Source organism: Aplidium turbinatum, chromosome 18 (genome assembly GCF_918807975.1).
Source record: "Aplidium turbinatum chromosome 18, kaAplTurb1.1, whole genome shotgun sequence".
NCBI lineage: Eukaryota > Metazoa > Chordata > Ascidiacea > Aplousobranchia > Polyclinidae > Aplidium > Aplidium turbinatum.
Window position 1 is genome coordinate 8,555,595 of NC_137489.1, and position 23,784 is coordinate 8,579,378.

A 23,784-nucleotide genomic window follows, 5' to 3' on the forward strand; every position below is an offset into this window, starting at 1 on the left:
CTCTGACTATAATCCTGAAATGAAACGCAGAAAACGCAACTCCGATTCGTAGCCTACTGTCAAGTGAGGAAGCTTTTTTTAAAGCTAAAAACCTGTTTAATTTACTTCTTATATTTTATGTCGCTCTATTTAAAATTAACACTTCTCAAATGTTCACTAAACTTACACATTTTCTACCTGCTTCACAGTAAGGATTTAGAACGCGTCTCACACTTCGTCCTTCGCTTAATCCTATAAAGTCACAGCTTTGTTAGTTACAGCAACATAGATTATTTCACGCAGTCTCGTTAGTTAGATCAACACACGTGCGGTCCCAAATGAACAAAAAGTCATTTATAAATACAAATAAATACGCCATGTATAGGCTACGATTCGTTATAGTTTTGACCTGTTTGCATAATTCGTCAGTTCGCCTAATTTGTTAAATTTTTCTAATCCACTTGAGGTGACAAATTAGGCAAATGCTAGTCTTATGATTTATTGTTTTGATGCTTCGGCAAGATTTTGCGAGTCACTGGTGCAACAAAAAACGCAGAAACCATGGTATTCCTGTTCAGTAGCCTTGTTTTTCTTCGTCCAGTTCCCTGGTACAGGCATGAGGTCCAATGCACAATGACATTTCCAGTGTTGCAGAAGATTTGCTATGACAGACTAATCCTACATGGACAGCCACTTTATCTGGTCCAGATATGGTCAAATCCGTACCCGATCTGGTAAAGATCTGAACCAGATAAAGTGATTGTCTGGGTATAGGCCTAGGCTACATTGCAGGTAAATGTTGATTTCGAAAGTATTTTATTATTTTGACAGAATCTGCAATCGAATAAGCTCTATCAAAGAGGTTTGGTTGATTTAACAGATCGAAATTTTGCAACCATGCCCAAATAAATTGTAGTTGCAGTCCACTACAACACATGCAACCGAATTGTTCATATCAAGCATTCTTGTAAGTTTGACAGCCGACAAAACAAAAAAGTATTTACAAGAAAAGTTGGAATAAAAACACCTATTTAAAAAAAGTTTGGCCTACACGTAGGCGTGGATGTTTTACTGAAGTAAGGTAATTCCAGGGGGATCAGAATTCCCACTAATCCTGAAAGTGATTTTTCAAGTTGCCGATTTTCAGTCTAAACGATTGTTATGCACTATTTGAGAAACCAAATGTCGCGATTGTCGTGCAACATTTTGTGCACCATGTAGTTTGGCTGTAATTGCGTAACTTTGACTAAACACCTTTGAAGACAAGCAGCGAAACCCTCGCATGCTTAGGACTGGGTTAATAAATACTACAACCCAATGAATGTCTTTCGTTCAGGTTTAAATAGCCTATGTCGGTCAATCAACAAACAATCCCCACAAAACAAAGATATATTATAAAGATAGAATGACAACAGTGCACAACAGTTTTGGTTACTACATGTCTGAATACCTACTATTGGCAATTTTCCCTTCACACAATCCTGATATATAGAATAGCTTGAACAGTTTTTGCATTCTATTTGTGAAATGAAGTCACAAACTTGATCCAAACTTGTTGCGACGGGTTTGACTTCTGGAAACAAACTCATCTACGGTTTCGATGAGATCGAGGGCTTCCACATGATCTCAATATGTACTTATGATAGCCAGGTCATTTAAACGTTGCTGTGTACCATAAATACGTTTACAACCTACGCAAAATAAAAAGGGATCATTCTGCTGCGCATGGAAAATGTTCGACAATGCCTGACAAACGTGTCAAAAACCAATAATGATCGACAATGCCTGGAAATCCTAGACAATGCTAGGAAATGCCCAACAATGCCTGAAAGTAGCTTAATCTAGAATGCCTGACTCCCCTTGAAAATGCTAGACAACCCCTGAAAATGTTCGACAATGCCTAACAAACCCGTCAACCACTAATAATGATCAACAATGCCTGGAAATCCTAGACAATGCCTTGAAATGCCCAACAATGCCTGAAAGTATAGCTACACTACAATGCCTGACAACCCCTGAAAATGCTCGACAATCCCTGAATATGTTCGACAATGCCTGAAAATGTTCTATAACGACTACCAAACCTGTCAATCACTGATATTGATCGACAATGCCTGGAAATCCTAGACAATGCCTGGAAATTCCCAACAATGCCTGAAAGTAGCTACTCTACAGTGCCTTGCAACCCCTGAAAAAGCTGGACAACCCCTGAATATGTTCGATAATGCCTGAAAATGTTCGACAATGCCACATAAGCCTGTCAACCACTGATAATGTTCGACAATGCCTGGAAATCCTAGACAATGCCTGGAAATTCCCAACAATGCTTGAAAGTAGTTAGCCTACTCTACAATACTTGAAAACCAATGAAAATGCTCGACAACCCCTGAAAATGCTCCACAACCCCCCAAAAAGCCGACAATGCACGACAATAACTGACAATGCCCGACAATGGCTGACATTGCCTAGACAATGCCCGACAATGCCTACAATGCCTGACAATGGGTATTTAGGCGTACCCCCTGAGAACCTCTGACACCTGAAAATGCTCGACAATCCCTGAATATGTTCGACAATGCTTGAATATTTTCGACAATGCATAATAAGCCTGTCAACTATTGATAATGATCGACAATGCCTGGAAATCCTAGACAATGCCTTAAAATTCCAAACAATGCCTGAAAGTAGCTACTCTACAATGGCTGACAACCCTTGGAAATGCTTGACAGCCCTGAAAATAAATGTTTGATAAAGCCTGAAAATTTTTGTTTTTTTTTGTTTTTATTATCTTTATCCTGCATTGCGGGAAAGCGGACTTGAGCGCTATGCATCGGTGTACGCCTTCCGACGTACACCTGACCCACGCTGCAGCCGACTGCAATGTTTGTTTCCGGTTGTCTACTTTACTTATGACTTAAATTTGGTACTACCCATTACTCGAAATCGATCACTGGGTAGAGGCAATTATCGTAAAGTTTCTTGCCCAGAGAAACAACAGCAAGTGCGGGTGGCTGGAGTCGAACATGCAGGCTCTCGACTGCGAGCCCAACGCGCTAACCACTCGGCCACTGCTGCCGATGTTCAAAATGTTCCATAATCACTACCAAACCAGTAAACCACTGATATTGATCGACAATGCCTGGAAATCCTAGACAATGCCTGGAAATTATCAACAATGCCTGAAAGTAGCTATTCTCTACAATGGCTGACAACCCCTGAAAATGCTTGACAGCCCCTGAAAATGTTCGACAATGCCTGAAAATGTTCGATAATGACTAAAAAATCTATCAACCACTGATAATGATGGACAATGCCTGGAAATCCTAGACAATGCCTTTAAACTATAGACAATGCCTGAAAGTAGTTACTCTACAATGCCTGACAACCCCTAGAAATGCTCGACAACCCCTGAAAATGCTCCACAACCCCCCAAAAAGCCGACAATGCACGACAATAGCTGACAATGCCCGACAATGCCTGACAATGCCCGACAATACCCGACAATGCCTGACAATGGGAATTTAGACGTACCCCCTGAGAACCCCTGACACTTGAAAATGCTCAACAACCCCTGAATATGTTCGACAATGCTTGAAAATTTCCGACAATGCATAATAAGCCTGTCAACCATTGATAATGATCGACAATGCCTGGAAATAAATGTTCGACAATGCCTGAAAATGTTCCATAATGACTTCCAAACCTGTCAACCACCGACAATGCCTGGAAATTATCAACAATGCCTGAAAGTAGCTACTCTACAATGCCTGACAACCCCTGAAAATGTTCGACAATGCCTGAAAATGTTCTATAATAACTAAAAAATGTGTCAACCACTGATAATGATCGACAATGCCTGGAAATCCTAGACAATGTCTTTAAATTATAGACAATGCCTGAAAGTATAGCTACTCTACAATGCCTGACAACCCCTGAAAATGCTCGACAACCCCTGAAAATGTTCGACAATGCCTGAAAATGTTCTATAATGCCCAACAAACCAGTCAACCACTGATAATGATCGATAATGCCTGGCAATCCTCGACAATGCCTGGAAATTCCCAACAATTCCTGAAGGTAGTTACTCCACAATGCCTGACAACCCCTGAATATGCTCGACAACCCCTAGAAATGCTCCACAACCCCCCGAAAAGCCGACAATGCCCGACAATGCCTGACAATGCCCGACAATGCCCGACAATGCCCGACAATGCCCGACAATGCCCGACAATGCCCGACAATGCCTGACAATGCCCGACAATGCCTGACAATGCCTGACAATGGGTATTTAGAGGTACCCCTTTGAAACAGCATAAATTTGTTTGCAATAAGTTCAAAGATTATGTCGCATCATTTTCAAGACAAAATACGGCGCGATTAATATTCCCGCATCACACTTTGCGTTCTGTCTCTCACACTAACAACCGTGACAGCTTATCAACTGCCAAGAAACTATTTATTCTGTAATTATCCAGCTGGCAAAAGTGCGACCACATCGCTTAGACGTGAAAATTGTTTGTTTTGAAAGGTACGAAGATCGGAAACAACTGTTTGCTTGAGATGTAGGCAGATTTGGCTACAAGCGGCAAAAAATATATTCCTACACAGCTAACAATTCCATTGTTTTTGCATTGATGTTGACTCAACGTTTGGCAACGTTGAATCAAAGTTATAATGGCGGATATTGTTACCTGGATAATTGCTTTGTAGTACAGAATTAGCGCAGGTGACAGTTCAGAGAGATGGGTGTCAAAGATAGGATTCGAAACAACGTAGATCGAAACAACGTAGCACTATGCAAAAACATATGCTGCCAAACACAAACACTTAGGAATTTCAGCACACCAATAAAACCATTTTTAGTAATTTAATGTTTTTCAAGAGTACTTTAATGAAACTAAGCTGCAAATTGGAAAAAATTTGCAAATTTTCCAGAAAAATATGAAAAAAACAAAAAACGATTGTTTTTTTTGGCTCAACTTTTTTTGAAAAAAGAACACGTTTTTTTTTAAAAAAAACGGCTCGTTTTTTTGCATTTACATCTCTAGCTGCAACGCACATTACAACTGATGCTTCCTACAACTGTTTACAATTCTGGTTTAACTTTAAAGAGTTTACTAGTTCTGTGTTACATAATACTATGCTCTATTTTCCAGCCAGCAAAACTGGTCCTTTTTACATTGATTTATCATCTGCAGACGTTGAAACAATGTAAAAAAGACCAGCTTTGCTGAGCAAGTACGATCAAAGCATTTTTCTGCAAACTGCGGCAATCGGACTTATTTTAATCTCACTAATCTCTGTGACGTCACAACGCGAACTTTGACGTTTTTGATTCAAGCGTGCTATTTTTAGCTCCGTACCAGCTGTGAAGTTTTGAGTATGGAACGTGACCTACGAAAAATAGTGGAATGGTCATATGGGTATGGCAGAAAAACAGGGCTCACACTCATTGTTTTGAAATCGCAAAGAGTTTTTTCAAGTCTTTTGCGCTGTCTGGTAAAATAATTAATTTGCAATGTTCTTCAACTCAACGAAACTGCACAAATGAAATTACGCAGTGTATTTCACAACAGTAGGCTACTTTTATTCAGTAATTTAAAAAAAAATTCTCCTAAGTTTTATGGTTTAAACTTTTGGACATGCTTTCCAACACTTCCCTCTTAAGCCGAAATAATTTGTCCATGTCCATTCCTTGGAAGGCCAGTCGCCGACGTATGACATCAAAAGCATTTAAACTGCTTTATTGGGAAGTGTGAACTTTATTGTCACGGTTGTTAGTGTGAGAGACAGAACGCAAAGTGTGATGCGGGAATATTAATCGCGCCGTATTTTGTCTTGAAAATGATGCGACATAATCTTTGAACTTATTGCAAACAAATTTATGCTGTTTCAAATTGCTCCCCGACCAAATATGGTCTTTACTTCCCGACTGAACTTACACTGCCGTAGAAGCTTTTTAATTCACGGAAACTTTACCCTGAATCACCACACCAAGTAACAATCACAGACGAGGTTTAATTGGCATCAAAATACAACATTATCAGGCCGAAAATTCTTTCTGGAAACTGGCGAAAATTTGGTCACGGTCTTGCAATTTCACAATCGCGAAAGTGTTCTTTATTTCCATGAATTTTTTCACCTTCCATCTGTCCCCACGAAGAACATCCACTTCTGCTTTAGCAATGATATTGCAAGCCGGGAAAATGTCAATGTCACGTTCTAAATGCTTGGGTGTGCTTTCAAAGATGCCTTCTACCCCACTGCGTGGTTTCAGACAACAGTCAATCTCTAGACTCGAAACAGGACCGCCCTCTTCCGCTAGAAATCGACGCAGTGCCCGTCCAATGTATAGAATGGGCTTTTTTTCAGATATATAGACGCATCCAAACCAACGCATCTTTATCTCATCCTCTTTGACTGGAGGAGATATTGAACGCCAAAATGACTTTAAGCAGACTTGGGTGTCATCAGATGCATCCGCCACAACTTCTTTTTCGTGTACTTCGGCTTCTTTATCACCTTTTTCAAATAAATTAGTGCAGACAGTCTAGGGTGTACCTTAAAAAAGAAAAGTTCGATAATTTATGCTCTCACCCCCTACATTTGTGCCATTTGACCTAAAAACAATGTCTGTTAAATTTGAGACAGATCCATTGATATTTAGAGGTCAACCTGGGACTTTGAATTTTTATACTGGGTCATTCCATGCCAAGCGTCCTAGACCTATCAGTTTGACCCTCTTCGGTTTTGCTTAAACTTGGTTAAAATGTTATTTGGCATGATTTAGCCATGCATTACAAATTTTAGCTCAGTATGTATTATAGTTTTGGAAATGTGATGCTTTAAAGTTTTAGGTACCCCCTAAACTTTTCCGCATTCGGTTTTTTGGGTCATTTTCAATTGACCATATCTTTTTCTCCGAAGGTTATATAAAGTTTAATTTTTGTAAAATGATTTACTTTTAGCAATATTACATGATGACATTGTCAAAATACAATTAATTTGCAGCATAATGGAGTAATCAAGCCCCAAAGTAGCTCTTTTCTTCACCAAAAACAAATTTTGTGCCATATTTGGAAGTCTGTAACTTTTTTATGAAAAGTAGGATGGTTATTATATTTATCATGTATGCTCTTTCCCTACCAGGCAACAACTTCACCAAGTTTGATAAGTGACATTATATTTGTTAGAAGGTTACAATGCATCAAATTGTGCACCCCAAGCAAAAAAGCCAAAATAACGCCATTTTGTGGTATAAAAATACCCCCGTAAAAAGTGTTTACAAAATAAACTTTTTAACCATTTGAAGAACATTAGCTAAGGAACTTGAGTACAAAGTTTTGACTTTGTCACTCAACTATAATATCATTATATATATATCAACTGTACTATAATATCATGGATTGTACAAAGTAAATTGTGACAATACAATTAATATGCACAAAATTCTTGGCAAAGAATGATTTTTATAAACTAAATTTAACCTATTTAGGTACGGTGTTTGCCTGTTATCGCCCCACCACATTTGCTTTGTGACTACTCCGGCTCGAACCCCCTACATAGGGTTAGGAAGCAGATATGTAAAAAAACGTTAGAACAATCTATTGAGGTAGATTAGCATTGAGCAATGGGTATATAACAGCAAACGAGTATGTTGACCGCCTCCCAGTTCTTGTTTCTGATAGAAGAGATTTTCAGCTCCTTAAGTGAAAATGGAGCTGAAAATCTCTTCTACCAGAAACAAGAACTGGGAGGCGGTCAACATACTCGTTTGCTGTTATATACCCATTGCTCATCTACCTCAATAGATTGTTCAAACGTTTTTTTTACATATCTGCTTCCTAACCCTATGTAGGGGGTTCGAGCCGGAGTAGTCACAAAGCAAATGTGGTGGGGCGATAACAGGCAAACACCGTACCTAAATAGGTTAAATTTAGTTTATAAAAATCATTCTTTGCCAAGAATTTTGTGCATATTAATTGTATTGTCACAATTTACTTTGTACAATCCATGATATTATAGTACAGTTGATATATTATATAATGATATTATAGTTGAGTGACAAAGTCAAAACTTTGTACTCAAGTTCCTTAGCTAATGTTCTTCAAATGGTTAAAAAGTTTATTTTGTAAACACTTTTTACGGGGGTATTTTTATATCACAAGATGGCGTTATTTTGGCTTTTTTGCTTGGGGTGCACAATTTGATGCATTGTAACCTTCTAACAACTATAATGTTTCTTATCAAACTTGGTGAAGTTGTTGCCTGGTAGGGAAAGAGCATACATGATAAATATAATAACCATCCTATTTTCATAAAAAAGTTACAGACTTCCAAATATGGCACAAAATTTGTTTTTGGTGAAGAAAAGAGCTACTTTGAGGCTTGATTACTCCATTATGCTGCAAATTAATTGTATTTTGACAATGTCATCATGTAATATTGCTAAAAGTAAATCATTTTACAAAAATTAAACTTTATATAACCTTCGGAGAAAAAGATATGGTTAATTGAAAATGATCCAAAAAACCGAATGCGGAAAAGTTTAGGGGGTACCTAAAACTTTAAAGCATCACATTTCCAAAACTATAATAGATACTGAGCTAAAATTTGTAATGCATGGCTAAATCATGCCAAATAACATTTTAACCAAGTTTAAGCAAAACCGAAGAGGGTCAAACTGATAGGTCTAGTACGCTTGGCATGGAATGACCCAGTATAAAAATTCAAAGTCCCAGGTTGACCTCTAAATATCAATGGATCTGTCTCAAATTTAACAAACATTGTTTTTAGGTCAAATGGCACAAATGTAGGGGGTGAGAGCATAAATTATCAAACTTTTTTTTTTTAAGGTACACCCTAGCAGACACGCCTGGGTTTTTTTGCCTGGTTTTCCTGCCTCTCAATTTCTTGAGCATATGCTTCTTCGGTGATGACGCGTGCCCTTAGGTTCACCTTTCTTCGTTTTTTGGTGGTTCGATCTTGTGGTCCTTTAATTTTGTCAAGAAGAATCTCTTCAAAGCTCGTCTGTGCTGATTTTGGTGTTGATGTCTGCAAAGACGAAACTTTGAATCGGCTCCACGCAGGCCTCCATTCGTAGCCCAGACCAGGGTCACCTGGTGGTTTTTCACGTGTAAAAAAATGTGATTACTTCTAGGCGTATTTCCATTTTACAAGTAAGGGTATCCTGTGATTAATATTTTCTGGTGTTAATAAAAATACTGGTAATATTATTTTACTGAACAGAAATATGTATTACGGCGATATTTATTTACCTAATTCAATGCAGTTAGCACAGCTGCATTTTCCAGTTACAGACGAAGTGCTTGGCTGCGCTTCCAATGATGCTTCAGCAGGGATAGGCGATGGCATTGTATTTGTAAGCTTTTTTGGAGTAGCTTTAGCAAGCGCCAGCTCCCACATTATTTCATCTGGTTTGTTTACTGCAACCCAATTTTGGTACCGTTTCAGTAGCCGTTTGTCTATTCTCTCCAGCGGATATCGTGATCGGTCAACAGGATAAATACCTGTTGAGTCAAAGCCGCTGACAACATTTTCGTTGGAAAGGCAATCACACCAAATGGAACATAATTTGTCGACAAAGGTTGACTTTCCCATTGACTTTCCATCCCCCAACATTTCATCCCATGCTGACAAAACCTCATTCCACTTTCTCTTCAATGGAGAGAAACAGCTCACATCCAATGGCTGGAGCACATCAGTTGCATGGGGCGGCAATTTCAGCAGTGTTATATTTTCGTCGATAGCTTTTCTGATTACCTGCAGAGACACGTGGCTTAGATGACCATCCATAATCAGCAGCAAGGGTCTTTTCGTAACAGACTTTGCAAATTGCTCTAGCCATTGGAGAAAAATTTCAGTTTCCATCCACCCATTCGCACTGACACTATACAGTGTCCCCGGAAGTGCTTGCGTGCCTTTCCACGTTGATTGCAAATTTTTCCCTTGGAAAATTACTAGAGGCGGCAGTGCTTTCCCAGCTGCGTTGCAACAGGCTAGCACTGTCGTGTTTTGTCGACCTGCGCCCTTAGTGATGCGGTAGGCAGTTTTTCCCTTTGGGCCAACGACACTGCATCGACTTGGGTCATGGGGAAAAGAAGTTTCATCGCAGTTCCAGATCTGGTCTGCAGTCAAACTCTTTTCTTCAACAACTTTTGAAAGCATTTGATAAAAGTCAAAAATTACAAATGGATTTGCAGTAGCAGATTTTCGGGCTTGGCTAATCAGATTAGCCTTTTTCATTGAGAGTTTGTTACGTTTTAAAAAGTTCATAAGCCAATCCCTTCCTGGTCTGCCATTGGAAAAACAAGTTTTAAGGTTGTTTTTCTTAACATATTCCTGAACAACGTCAAGCAAGTCGCTTTGACGTGGACTATAGCCGTTTTCACACAAAACTGCAAGACTATCTGCCAAACTTTTCTCGATTTCCGAACTCAGCTCGGGCCGCCTTCCTTTTCCAAGCTTAGGAAAGTCCTGAGATCTATTTTTGCGTAGTCGAATTGTGCTCTCAGGAATACCGTATGCCTCCGCCGCTCCGCGAATACTTCGGTCTCCTGCAAGAACATCGTTCAAGGCCATGACCATTTCTTCTTCCGTCCAGCTCATTGCTCAGGTATCGGTAACAAAGGATGACTCGTAAAAACAATTCGTTGATCGCGATCTTTCTGTAAACGAAAAGACCTTGGCTACTAACATGAAATAATTGCGCTTAGAATTACGTTATAACCATGTTCAAATTAAAAGAATCTATGATCAATAAGAAACAAGGAATTTACAAAACGGCAAACAAATCTATAGATTGATGTTACGTCAGAAGAACCGAACTATTAAATATTTTCTCGAAGATGTGCTCTGTTGATCAATAATTAAAAAACAATAATGAAATAGCAACATACACTCACCCAAATTTTGTGATCCGTAAATACTAAATCGATTCTCGACAGAACTGGTACTTTCATGTACTGTAGTTAACAAATGTTGCATTAAAATTATGAATTTCGCCAAGAACAGAAGTCATATATAGTGCGAAAAGAGAAGAGAAATGATTCGAATGATAGCGTGATACTCAAAAAGGTATTAGCTGCCTTTGCCGGCGCAAACTTCTAACTACGTTGATGCAACGTTAAGAAACACGGAGTCGACGAAATGTAAGATTTTGCTGACGCACAAATAAACGACTAAACGAAGCGGCGTTCACAAATAACAACAAATTTGGCATTACGTAACTGCTTTAGCTTCAAAACAAACCAGTCAGTTGAGGTCAGTTGCCTAAAAAACTCTGTTTATGGCACAAATTATCAACAGGGGTTATCAATCAGTATGGGGACATTCTCTTTAAATGCTCGAAACAAAGGAAATAATTTGTTTTCCTTGCTATGACTTGAACTTACGTAGACATCGACTTCCGATTAAAATCTAGAAAACAATGATGTAATAAAAGTGTGAACGTAACACAAACAAAGTGATATTGTAGGAAGATTTGGGTAGCTTGGAAAATATGAAGTTAGACCTTCAGTAGTTTATCTTAACGCTGAATACCATACTAAACTGTTTTTTGTTTTCTTTAACATTTTTATCCTCCAGAGTGGGAAAGCGAATTGTATCGCTATACTTCGCATTAAGCTGCAATCCCCGTGGAGCCGCCGGCATCACTGTTTCCGTTTGATTTACGACTAATTTTTGCTTTAATTGTTGTTGTCTAAGCCGAGATTCTTAGCTAAGCACGCTTTTGCTGCAAATATACAAACACAATAGACCGATAAGTGAATAAAGAAATATCAGTAACCTCTCTAGTACATGTAGCTCCACACAAAGTTTAAAAATTTACATGAATTTTGATTATTTTTTTATTTGTTTAGAAATAATGTCTAAAAAGACATTTTGACTTTTTTGTTTGTTTAAAAATAATGTATAAAAAGACATTATTAAAAGTAACTACGGACAGTGGCCAGTGTTTCGATCTTCCCATCTCTTCAGCGTAGTAAATAGACCGAGCCGCCATTTTGATCACCGTCTGGCTCCTAATTTCAAAGTATCACGTGGCTACCACGCATTCGGCGCGTGACTGTTGTTGTGGCCAAATGCGTAGTTTTCCCATTTTCTTAAAGAAACAAAATTATTTCTCTATCATCTTTTGGTTTGAATAAAGGCTTGTGTGTGCACTGTGCATGATCACTACACGTTGGAGCCGTTTCGATACAAGCTCTTTCTTCTTTGCACTAGCGAAGTTAGAAATCCGACTTTCAAAGTGAAAACGAAGAGAAAATAGGTGACGTATGAAAAGAAAGATTTTAAGCTGGATACCGTCCAATCCTTTTTTTGACTTGGTTTCCACTGAACAGCTGGGTAGTTTAGCTGTACATAGCCAACTTTCAAATATCAAATTTATTTGTTTGTTTCTTTTAAAGCGCACCGCTGCGCATTATCGCTATTTCTCCTGCGCTGCGCATTACCCAAATTGACTATATATGTGTTGTGTCGCATAACTATTTCAGTACGTACGCCAGTAGTAAAGATGCCATAACAAAGATGTCATATATCATTGTGGGTTGCACAATAAAACTTGCATTAAAAGTGGGTCGAGCAATAAAACTTGCATCAAAAGTGGGTCGCGAACTGAAAAAGGTTGGGAAGCACTGATCTATGGTGAGACCGGGGACTTTGAGACTAAGAGCAATGCCGTACCTCAGGCCTTAAAACTCGTGTTTTTTTTCCGGAAGCCATTGTGGCCTACCGAGAGCTCCTTCTCGGAGGCCAAATCTGCGTGCTTGGAGGCCAAAATGCAATAACGATTGCACAAGTAAATAGCATGGTACAATGTAAAAAACTTGGAACAATGTTAAAATGATCACTTAGCGTTGTTGAAGTCTGGGCGACGTCCTGCGATAGAATCGTTGTACCACACATTAAATGCTTTATCGGGATTGTAATCCGGTATTGCGGGACCATCTAACGACCCTAAATTGTTTTAATTGCTTGCAGCTCAGTAAATTGTTTCAACTGCATACCGCCTTTCATAAAACCTGACCATTTATTCCGTTATGATGTCACCATTGAGGGTGTGAAGTCACTAACCCACAGCCTTCTCAACTATGAAGACACGTGTTTTACCCACGGATGTCAACTAACTTAGTTCTCCTTTTTAACAACGATTCAATGTCCGACAACATTGAATCGATATAAAAACGACAATATTGCCAGCTGATGTAAATTAGCACTTCGGATTAACACTTCGTTGAAATATACATCAGGAATTGCAAACAAGACTTACAGCGCTGGTGATCGCAGCTGGATATATTCAATACAACAGTAGTGACTATGATGCGCTGACCTAATTCTGCATCACTCTTTGATACTACATATTTTTGACATTTAATCCATGATCATTCTATTGTGAAATTAAATAATTGGCTAGAAGAAACCGGCGGCCAAACTTGGTCGACGGAGTGGTAGCACAGGCGGTCATTCAAGCACTACTTAGCGGCGATGGCCGCCGGCTGCTTTAAGGCTTGGTACCTTTATGCTTTATTTGCCAACCGGTACACAAAGCTTACATCACAATTCATGAAATAATTCATAAACATAGAGGAATGCATTTAGCACCTCAGTGTTGAATATTCAATCTGATTAGCCAGGAGTAGCGAAAGACTATTTAGTCATCTTGTCAGCTGCTTAGATGTACCCCTTCTATCTTTTTCTAGGGCTCTGCTAGATATTATGTTTGGCATACCAGTATATCGTTTTTTGTTGTGATAGTCAGACCTCAGACTCATTAATAAGAACAAACTGAACTGAATGTGTCCTTTACCTTAAAAATGTCAAGCATTGGCCAACAAACTAAAGTAAAGACAGGCTTATGCTCAATGTAAATTACAAGAAACAATGTTTGCTGTAGCAACAATCAAGTCTTGTAAAATCCTATAGTTTTATGTGCAAATTGAAGAATGATTTAGACAACAAACATCACAAAGTAGACTATATTAAATTGCACTAGCATAAATAGAAAGAAACAAAAAATAAGGAGTAGCACCAGAATTTAAGTGAAGCAGAAATTCCAAGTGAAATAAACAATGCAAATATTGAGATTCCAGAAACAGATATAAGACTGACAACTTTTACTTTGATTTGGTTGTTTTTCACATATTTTTAGCTCCATTGACAGTCTTTTTGCCTGAGACTCACACTTTATATTTAAATAAACTCATCTAATTATTTACTAGGCTGTTTTTTTTCTGGGGGAATAGTCTCCAAGGTACCGTAAGTTTTTTTTTACAATGAATTTTCACTGATTAGGCTACCAATTTTATCAGCTGATATTTTTTTATTTGTTAAAGAAGTCAAGCTTTATTCTTCTACTATATTTGCCTGTGTTTTCATTCGACAAAACAGCATCATGACCTCCAAAGATATGCTCTCTGAACAAGCATTCGTGATTATCACTGGTGCAAGTAAAGGGTATGGTCAAGTTATTGCTGCATGCTTAGCACCGCATTTGCAACCAACTTCTATTTTGATTCTTACTGCTCGTAATTTGGATGGTTTAAATCGTACCAAACAACAAGTTTCTGCTGTGAAGCATGAAAGTGTACAAGTTAAATGTATTGCATGTGATCTTAGTAATGATGATGTGCTAAATTTCATGAATCAATGTGCTTTAGCAGCTGGCGACCAGCTAGTGAAGTTTAAGACTGCGTTGTTGATTCACAATGCAGGTTCTCTTGGAGACGTGACTTTGAAAATTGATCAATATAAAGATCTTGAATGTATGACAAAGTACATTAATTTTAATGTTACAAATGTGCTATTCATCACTACCCAGTTTTTAAGTGTATTTTCCCAAACTTCTGCCTTGTGTTGCATTGTTAATATTTCATCACTGTGTGCAATTCAACCTTTTGCCAGTTGTGGCTTGTACTGCACAGGAAAAGCAGCAAGAGAAATGATGCTTCAAGTGTTAGCTGCAGAACGTCCTGATGTCAGAATTTTAAATTGGTCTCCAGGCCCTATGGAAACTGACATGGGTATAGATTTTAGAAAGACATGTGATGAAAATTTGTCTAATTTATTGCAAAAAATAGCTACAGACAATACCTACATTCCTTGTGAATCATCTGCTAATAAGCTGGTAATGTTGTTAAAGAAAAATGAATTTACATCAGGGAAACACATTGATGTTTATGATGTGTAATTTGCTTGTTAGCTACTTTCAATAAAGGTGAAAGGTTACCGTATTTTAAACTTTGTAATTCTGGTTGTTACAACTCATCAGTTACACCTACAGTCCTACAGTTACCAAACTCATCATCAAATTTATTAACATGTCATCAAAAGGAAAGACATGGTTAAAAGTAGATGTTTTACACCTTAAGCCACCTGTTTTGATAACATATCTTATATATAATAATGGATATTATAAACCCTGTTCTGTGATTAAAATAAAACAGCCAATTTAAATGCGTTGGTGCTTTATTTCTCTGAATGTGTACGGTATCTTTTCAGGCCATTGTTGTAGCGGCTTATCAGGCAGCCTACTTTGAATATAAGTGTAGAGTTGTTCCATTATATTTCAACAAATTTTTCAGCAATTTTATACCCTATGTCTGGAAAACTTAATTTTGTTGATTGATTTGGTAAGGGTTTGACATAATGATGCCCAACAAAAAAAATTTTTGAAATCGGGCCACCTGGTGGTGAGATATTGAATTTTTAATGAAATTTTGTCTCTCGATGCCGACACGAGCCCCTAAAATTGCCCCGTACTCCACCTAAAAATTTGATGTTGGAATCAAATCCAATGTTTTAAAGGTCAAGGAATCTGAATTTGAGGTTAAATTAAGGATAAATCCACAAGAAAACATTTTTCTTAATATTTTTTATTTTAATGGGGACCCCAAAATGGGGATGAAGGATTGAGTGAAAAGAAAAAAGTATTTTCCGCATGTCATCTACATACCTTAAACCATTCACCAATATGATGTTTTTTGATTACTATTGTGATCTTCACAAGAATTTTCAGTCTTTAAATAATGCAACCTAAATTTTTCAAAATTATTAAATCTCCTTGCGATGGTGTTGGATATTGAGATGCAAGTCCTTCTCTCAACATCTGTCAACTCTCTCAATACATCATTTGTAATTTTGGCAAGAGATGTCTTGTCAAAATTCTCGGCCCCAGAGGCTCACACGACGACTACACTACACCACTAATTTATGCCACAAGAGTTCTTGACCACCGCCTCTACCATTCAGTTAAACCCTTATCTTTGTGGAAAGAAAAGAGCCCAACATGACCAATTGACCAGCAAGCGCTAGAGGGGCAATGTGAAGAAAGGAGCTTCTGAGTACTTACTGGTACAGTGAGCAATTACGATTTGCTGATCATAATAGTATAGCTTCCATGCTAGCCATTTAGACACTCAGCCTGGCGCTGATAGCGAAAAAGAACGTTCCTTTCTCCACAATGTTTTGAAATGTTACAAGTTTTGCCACAAAGCTTTAAAATTAAGTTTTTGAGAAATGCAACAGTTATGTTTTATGTATAGTATACACAAAGGGAGAATATATTGAATTGATATTTTGGATTTGTAATTTAATTTGTATTATACCTGTATATATATAATGTAGTTACAGCTTTTAAAATAGTGCCTCTTTGTTTTGTTATTCTGCTACCTTTGTGATATCATTGTGTAATGGAGATTAGTGCACTGCAATCAAATGATTTTATGATGATGTAGTACAGGGTAGGCAACCTATTTGTATGTACTGACACCATACAGTTTTAACATGACAAAACAGTTTTAACACCTTGCAATACTTCTGCGTTATGTTGATTGATTTAATAACAAATGTTTTGCCTTTGTGATAATTTGTGCAATGTTTTCAACCATACGCGCCGACTTCCGGGGGGGCCGGGGGGCGGTGCCCCCCATAAATTTATGGTTGAGGGGCAACAAAAATGGTTATTACAAGTGGTGTTTTGAAGATAAAACACTTCGCGAAAGAGATTTAGATAATTTAAACGGACTTAAAGAATGCCGAAAGCAAAAAAACAGCCTACTTTGCTCTTGCCCGCAAAACAGCAGCTGATCGCATGGCTTTCTCATACGGTATGGAAATTTCAAAGTAGATCGTAGAGTAACTTACGCTGCTGGAATAGTCACGTAACTATTCATTGCAATATTAAGTTAACCAGCTAAATTAGACACGCTATTTTCAACGAGGTCTTCCCGCTGTGAGACAATTACGATTCAACAGAACGCATTGTTTTCTTAGCAATGTGTGAGAATTAAATCGAAAACCGATAAAAGAAAAGGTGTTTAATGTCTTGGTCGCAGATATTGCCTGCATTAACGACGTCTCTTACCGCTATTATCACCTAGCCAACCTGACATCATTGTTTTATGCGGCCGCTAAGGTTTGCCATCGACTTTAACGATCATGGAATGTTACGTAATAAGAACGATTACAACTTTCACGCAAAAATTAAAATATAATATGATCTCTTAAAACAGCTTTTTCTGCTGTTTTGTCTCGTGAGCTTTGCGTATTGCTCAACAAATGTATAAAGTTTAGAATTGACAAGAAATCTTTAAAATTTGAAAATTAAGTTTGAATCACTGCAAATAAACAAATTCAAAACTTTTACTGAGGCCGACGCGATTTCACACTCCGTAATCTACGTCGACAATGATTTTAAGTGCGTTCATTTTGAAAACTGCCGAGCTGGAGACAACAGCTTGTCCTGTGTTAGTTGAACTTGTCTTTTTGAGGTGAAAATCACTTGTGAACATCTCGACCTATACTCGAGTATATAGCCTATTGCATTCAATAAAAGACTATAAAGATTTTCGATAAAAAACAGAAGAGAAAACACTTCGCCGTTGTTAACGCTTTGAAGGTAAGTAATTAGCAAAACGAGCGAAACGAGGTTAATAACACTGATAGCGGGTTTTCACTCTGCTTGAGATCATGATTTTTTGCGTTTTATTTCGATAACTTCACTGTCTTGATCGTTGTTATTCACTCGCACGAAAAGGAAATGAATCGGCTTGTTTTCCAACTGTTCCAATTATGAGCTAACAATATGAAAATTTTTACGACTAGGCGTTTTGCATGCGTAAAACTAATCGTTTCAAGCAGCTGTTCTAATAAATTCGGTTTGCGACCTAGGTGTCAATATAAACAAGACACTAAGCTTAATCAAAGACTATTTTAATTGAGCAAAAATAGCGATATGGTTATGACGTCATCACCTTTCTCGCCCCCCAAGGTTTTTTGAAAAGTCGGCGCCTATGTTTTCAACGCAGTCATGTGGTATTGCATTGTCTTGACTTTTAATGCTTTAAATCTAAGATAAAAATGCGATCAGGACATTTTGTTGCTGTAAACTTGACGCAAGGCAATTGACTGACAGAAACAATGCAACATCTTATTGTTTCATATTACGGTATATATTGGATCATTTTTACGCCATAAGTGTATGTATAGTGAAAAAAGTTGTGTTAGAAATTCAACACAAGTCAAAATATGATCAATGAGTGAAATTTTATTCATGCCAAATAGTCTTGCGTTGAGATGTATTCTGCAGTAATATGTCCATCGTAACTTCTCTTGAATTCACCAATGGTCTTTGAATGTATGCATGTTTTTATTTTAAACTTAAACTGCTTTGGTTTTTTCTAATTTCATAAAAACGTAGATAAAGCCACACATGTGTGGTGAGCTATTACAATAACATTAAATTCAAAGATTATCTTCAAAGTTAATTTGGCAATGTAGTGGCCACTTTTCATAATTTGGTTTCAATTCAAATTGCATGAATCCATGTAACATCATGTTGTAGTTGTGTTGTACAATTGTTTTCTCAATTACTTTCTTGAAAGTGACTTACCAGCACATGTGATTCACTGGAACAGTTTCTTCCTTGCAATATCAAAAACTGTTGATGTTGGTAACAAACAATTTTCTTTAGGCCATGGGTCGGCAACCTTTAGCATTGAAAGAGCCATTTGGTCTCGTCTCCATCAAACTAAAACCTGCTCTGAGCCGCACCATCTAAATGACTGCTTACAGCAAAAACCTAACGCTTACAGGAAAGCCTTTTGTTCGAGTTATTCGGCGCACCCTGTAGAACTGATTTGTAGTTACCATTCCAACAGCTCTCCACTCTTAGCATGACTGGGAAACACAACGAATCGGTTCATGGTCGGTATGTTCATGGTACGGGTTAAGTGTTCTGTTTTCGTCAGAAACTTTTCTTATCTTGCATGTACCCATTATTTATGATTAATCAATACAAATCTATTCAAGACTCAAAAAAAAAAAGACTCAAGTAATGCTGAAATTAAATATTTAGCTACAATATTTAGCTATACTGACTAGCTAAAAATTACCATTACTTGCTCCAAAGCAAACCGTAGCTACAAATGTAAAGTGTTGCGTCTCCTTGTTGCAACTATTCGTTTTTTGATTAGTGCACCACAATGGTTTAATTGTGACACAAACTAGTACAAAAAAGTATCATGTAAGCCAAAGTGCACAGATAAAAGAGCCACATGAGGCTCTGGAGCCACAGGTTGCCGACCGCTGCTTTAGGCTAACCAATCAATTATAAAAAGTTGCAATACTGTCTTATTTTTGTTCATCTAATATATAATATCTTTTTAGACTATACAAACGTCAAAATCCATTGCAAAAAGCTTATTTTATGTTTATCATTACTCATTAGTTTGTTATCGTATACATAGGCGTCAATTTTTTCTTAGAAGAGAGGAATTTTGGGTGGGCGAAAGTTTTCAAACAGATTTCATTGAATGTGTATGTTCGCAAATTTGCAATGGTTAGTCTTTCTCACAAAGACTGCGTTTAGCGTCGCTGCAGCAATTAAGCTTTAACAGGTATGATGTTTGCTTTCTTGCGCCTTGCGATCTTATGAGCACTGCAAAACTAAACAAACTTCTTTTATGTTTTCTTTTGCGACCTAAACAGCGCATGACTCGTGACCTGTTATCTTTAATTTGCCGCAAAATGTTCGGACAGGTGACTGCTGACTGTGCGGATATTGCTGCTGTATAACTTCCGTTGGTCTGCGGCAGATAACCGATTATTTTCCGAGGCCCATAAACAGCAGCTACAGTAACAAGTACCATCAGGGTTAAGACGCATCCACTGGAATTCAGAAAAAAGCTTTCTTTGCAACACACAACCTTCCCAAGCCGGAAGCTGATCCGGCAGCATGCAAACGTCAAATGGAGCAGGAAGAGATCCGTGGCTCATGCTATCTTCTACAACTACCGGTGCATTGCCTGAGACATTGACTTCAACACTGTCCATCCTTGAAGCACTGCTTTATTCATCAATGTCATCTCTATGTTCATTTGTGCTGGACGTGGCTTCTTCAGCGTTATCATCTCGACGCCTTTTGGAAGCTGGTTTTATAAATGCGCGAATAGATGTTTGACTTTGCTTCATGTTTAACTTTTCAATAAATGAAATGACAACATCGCGCAGTGCCCCAATTTATACCCAGCAACAAGTTTGTGAGGAAAGATTTGTAAAAAGCGATTGTTTCAGTACGTCTTTAATTTGTATCGGTTATTTTATTGTCATGTTCATTATGATGTCATATTCATATTCCCTTACGCTGGTCGCTGACCCCGAACTGAAGTTTAATTGTGACGTAACAAAAGTGAGATCATTTGGAGAAAATATCAAACTGTGCTTTCTCTCCCCAGGAATTGCCAGCGTGTGGCAGTTGCCGTAGCAACAACACTGCAGTGAGTACCGCATTTTTTCAACGCAGCATTGTTGCGGAATTGCTTTATTTTGTCGGATACCTAGCGAGAGACATAACGTAAAACAAGAAGTTGCGCTGCAGTGGGTTGAAACAGGGTGGGCAAAACATATTTTGCCCACCCTCGTTTCACGACAGGGTGGGCGCCGCCCACCCTATTTCGACGCCTATGATCGTATATGTTTGTCTGTTCATTAGGGTGATGACTAAAAAAAAATTTTTTTGCCTGCTATGGGAATCGATGAACTTTTTTATGTGTACCAAGAATGTGAAATTTTTTTTTGAAAATTTTTCAAAAACCTCCCCCACCAATTGATATTTCTGACGTCACTTGGGTACATTTTTCTCCTTTTTTATTCCTCATGCATTGTTTAAACTTGTTACAGATTCCTTACCATACTAAAAAAGTGGCCCACAGTATGGTGAAGATTTTGAAAAAAAAATTGTCGAAAAAAGTCAAGGGGGTTCTGAGATTTTACCCTTTTTGTCAATATTTTTTGCAACAGCGCCTCTAGCGGAAAATTTTTAATTAGTGCAACTTCAAGAATTCTTAAGCGATTTCGGTAAATTTTTTTGTCAATAAGCTCATTTTGAATGCTGAGGAGGTTTATTGTTACTTTATTTTGATATATTTTGTCACTAGAGGGCACTAGTGCTTTATATCTGAACTGATAGCCTATAAAGCTAGACCAGACAAGAGTTTTTAATAGCATTGGAAGTTGCTAATAATTAAAAAAATAATTGAAATCATTTGATTTATTAATTATTACCAGCTTGTTGTATTGTACATAAAATCTTGAAAGCGTAGCCTAGTCTATTTAATGGGCCTATATCATGCAATTGAATTCAAGTAAGCCTAGTTATCAAGTTAGTTTTTTAGTTACCGGTATTGGGTTTTGGAGTTGGGGGTGCTTAATTGGTTGTTTTGGATTGCATATCATGAGTCCAGCAAAGAAAGCGATTCTAAAAGTGACAGGGCCTCCAGTTATTCCGAGAGCACAATATCAGAAGAAGCAGAAGATGGGTTTGAAAGGAAGATGAGATCGTCTTGGAATACTAAGTGCAAAAGTGGATCTGCTCAAGATATTTACAATGAATTGGAACGAATTTTGAATGAATATGAAGCCTGGTCCAGTATCAAAATGATTATTTGTGACACAGCCGCTGTGAATATTGGTCGACTAAATGGCATAGTGGTGAAATTACAAACAAAAATGGTTGAGATGGGACTGGATCGACCACAATATATTGGTTGTCAACACCATATACTGGACAGAATTCTGAAGCATGTCTTGGATTTCTTTGTCAGCAAACATTCCACCAAACCAACTCTGAGTTACAAGTTTATTGATGATATCTCCGAAAGATATGAAGAATTGCAGAGATATTACAGTGGAGAAGTTTGTGTCAACATCAATGAAAATCCTGGTTGGAAAGATGACTTCAAATTCTTATATGAGCTGTGTCGTTCTTTTCAATTTTATAAGGTGAGCTAAAATTTGAACATGCTGTGCTGTAAGATTACTAAAGGTACATCTTCTAATAAATCAATTTAAAATTCATAATTTTACAGTTGCATCATGTTTTTCCTCAAATAAAATGGAGAAAACTACCTTCTTTGCACAATGCTAGATGGAATTCACGAGCAATTTATACTTTAATTGCATACTTCTTGATCCCGCAATGGAGAGGAAAATTAGAAATCCTATGTCACTTTATTGCTAATGGATGGCAAGAGCAATGGTTTTCTGACCAAAGATACTCAGAGGAGGCATACCCAAAATTGTTATTGGCTGTTGAAGGAATCAAAGTAAGTGAAACTAGTGTTTAACCATAGTGAACCGTGATATTTTGAAGTAACTTTATGGTACCGGTACTATTTATATCATAAAAGCATCATCCTCATCAAATTTGTACTCTTGAATAGCCTAAACAATGTTTATGAAATAGTTCAAGGTTATACCGGACTACCAATACCAACAGTAAATTAGGCTTTATTAAATATGTTTTATGTTAAGTGTGACGGTGCACTGAAATGCTTGAAAACACATTGGAACCAGGATTGCTCTGTTCTCTACATCCCTAACTCGAATATGATTGCTGAAAGAGCTGTTAAGCTGATGGAAGAACTCCATAAGTGCACCAAAGAAAAATATTTTGAGTGTGAAATTTGTTGCATGCAACAAATTGTGAAGCTGTTAAGGACAAAGTATTGTGTATTAATACTTTGTGTACCTGTACTGCATTTAAAAATGATTTTGTCACAATAATACAATTTGCCATTCATATTACGAAGAAACTGATTGTGAGTCATGTGTAGTACATTAAGAAAATATGTAGAGTAATTTTTACTGATTATATATTGAAACATTGCAAAAGAACATGGAAATATACGATAAATTTGGGTAGGCCTATCATGCAGTCGATTTGAGGACTTTGCAAGTTTTACACAAAAAAAAAACAAATTACTGCCATCTAGTGGTAAAAATGTAACAACTAACAAACTACCAAGTCACCCAGTATCAAAAATAAACCATCTGACAAAAAAAATTGCCGAAATCGCTTAAGAATTCATGAAGTTACACTAATTAAAAATTTTCCGCTAGAGGCGCTGTTGCAAAAAATATTGACAAAAAGGGTAAAATCTCTGGACCTCCTTGACTTTTTTCGACAATTTTTTTTTTTTAATCTGCACCATACTGTGGGCCACCTTTTTAGTATGGTAAAGAGTCTGTAACAAGTTTGAACAATGTATGAGGAATAAAAAAGGAGATAAATGTACCCAAGTGACGTCAGAAATATCAATTGGTGGGGGAGGTTTTTGAAAAATTTTCAAAAAAAAATTTCACATTCTTGGTACACATAAAAAAGTTCATTGTTTCCCATAGCAGGCGTTTTCGATTTCCTCAAAAAAAAATTTAGTCATCGCCCTACTGTTCATATCTGTGTATTTATATTTTTTTATGTCATCTTAATGACGTACACAATTT

General features: G+C 37.5%; 1 protein-coding gene across 1 annotated transcript; it reads left to right on the forward strand.

The window, feature by feature from the left end:
- The first annotated feature begins 14,357 nt into the window (after positions 1–14,357).
- LOC145787781 (sepiapterin reductase-like) lies at positions 14,358–15,414 on the forward strand. The gene has a single exon (XM_082599608.1). The coding sequence runs from the start codon at positions 14,396–14,398 to the stop codon at positions 15,188–15,190; it is 795 nt and encodes a 264-aa protein (XP_082455734.1). The 5' UTR covers positions 14,358–14,395; the 3' UTR covers positions 15,191–15,414.
- The last annotated feature ends 8,370 nt before the right edge of the window (positions 15,415–23,784 follow it).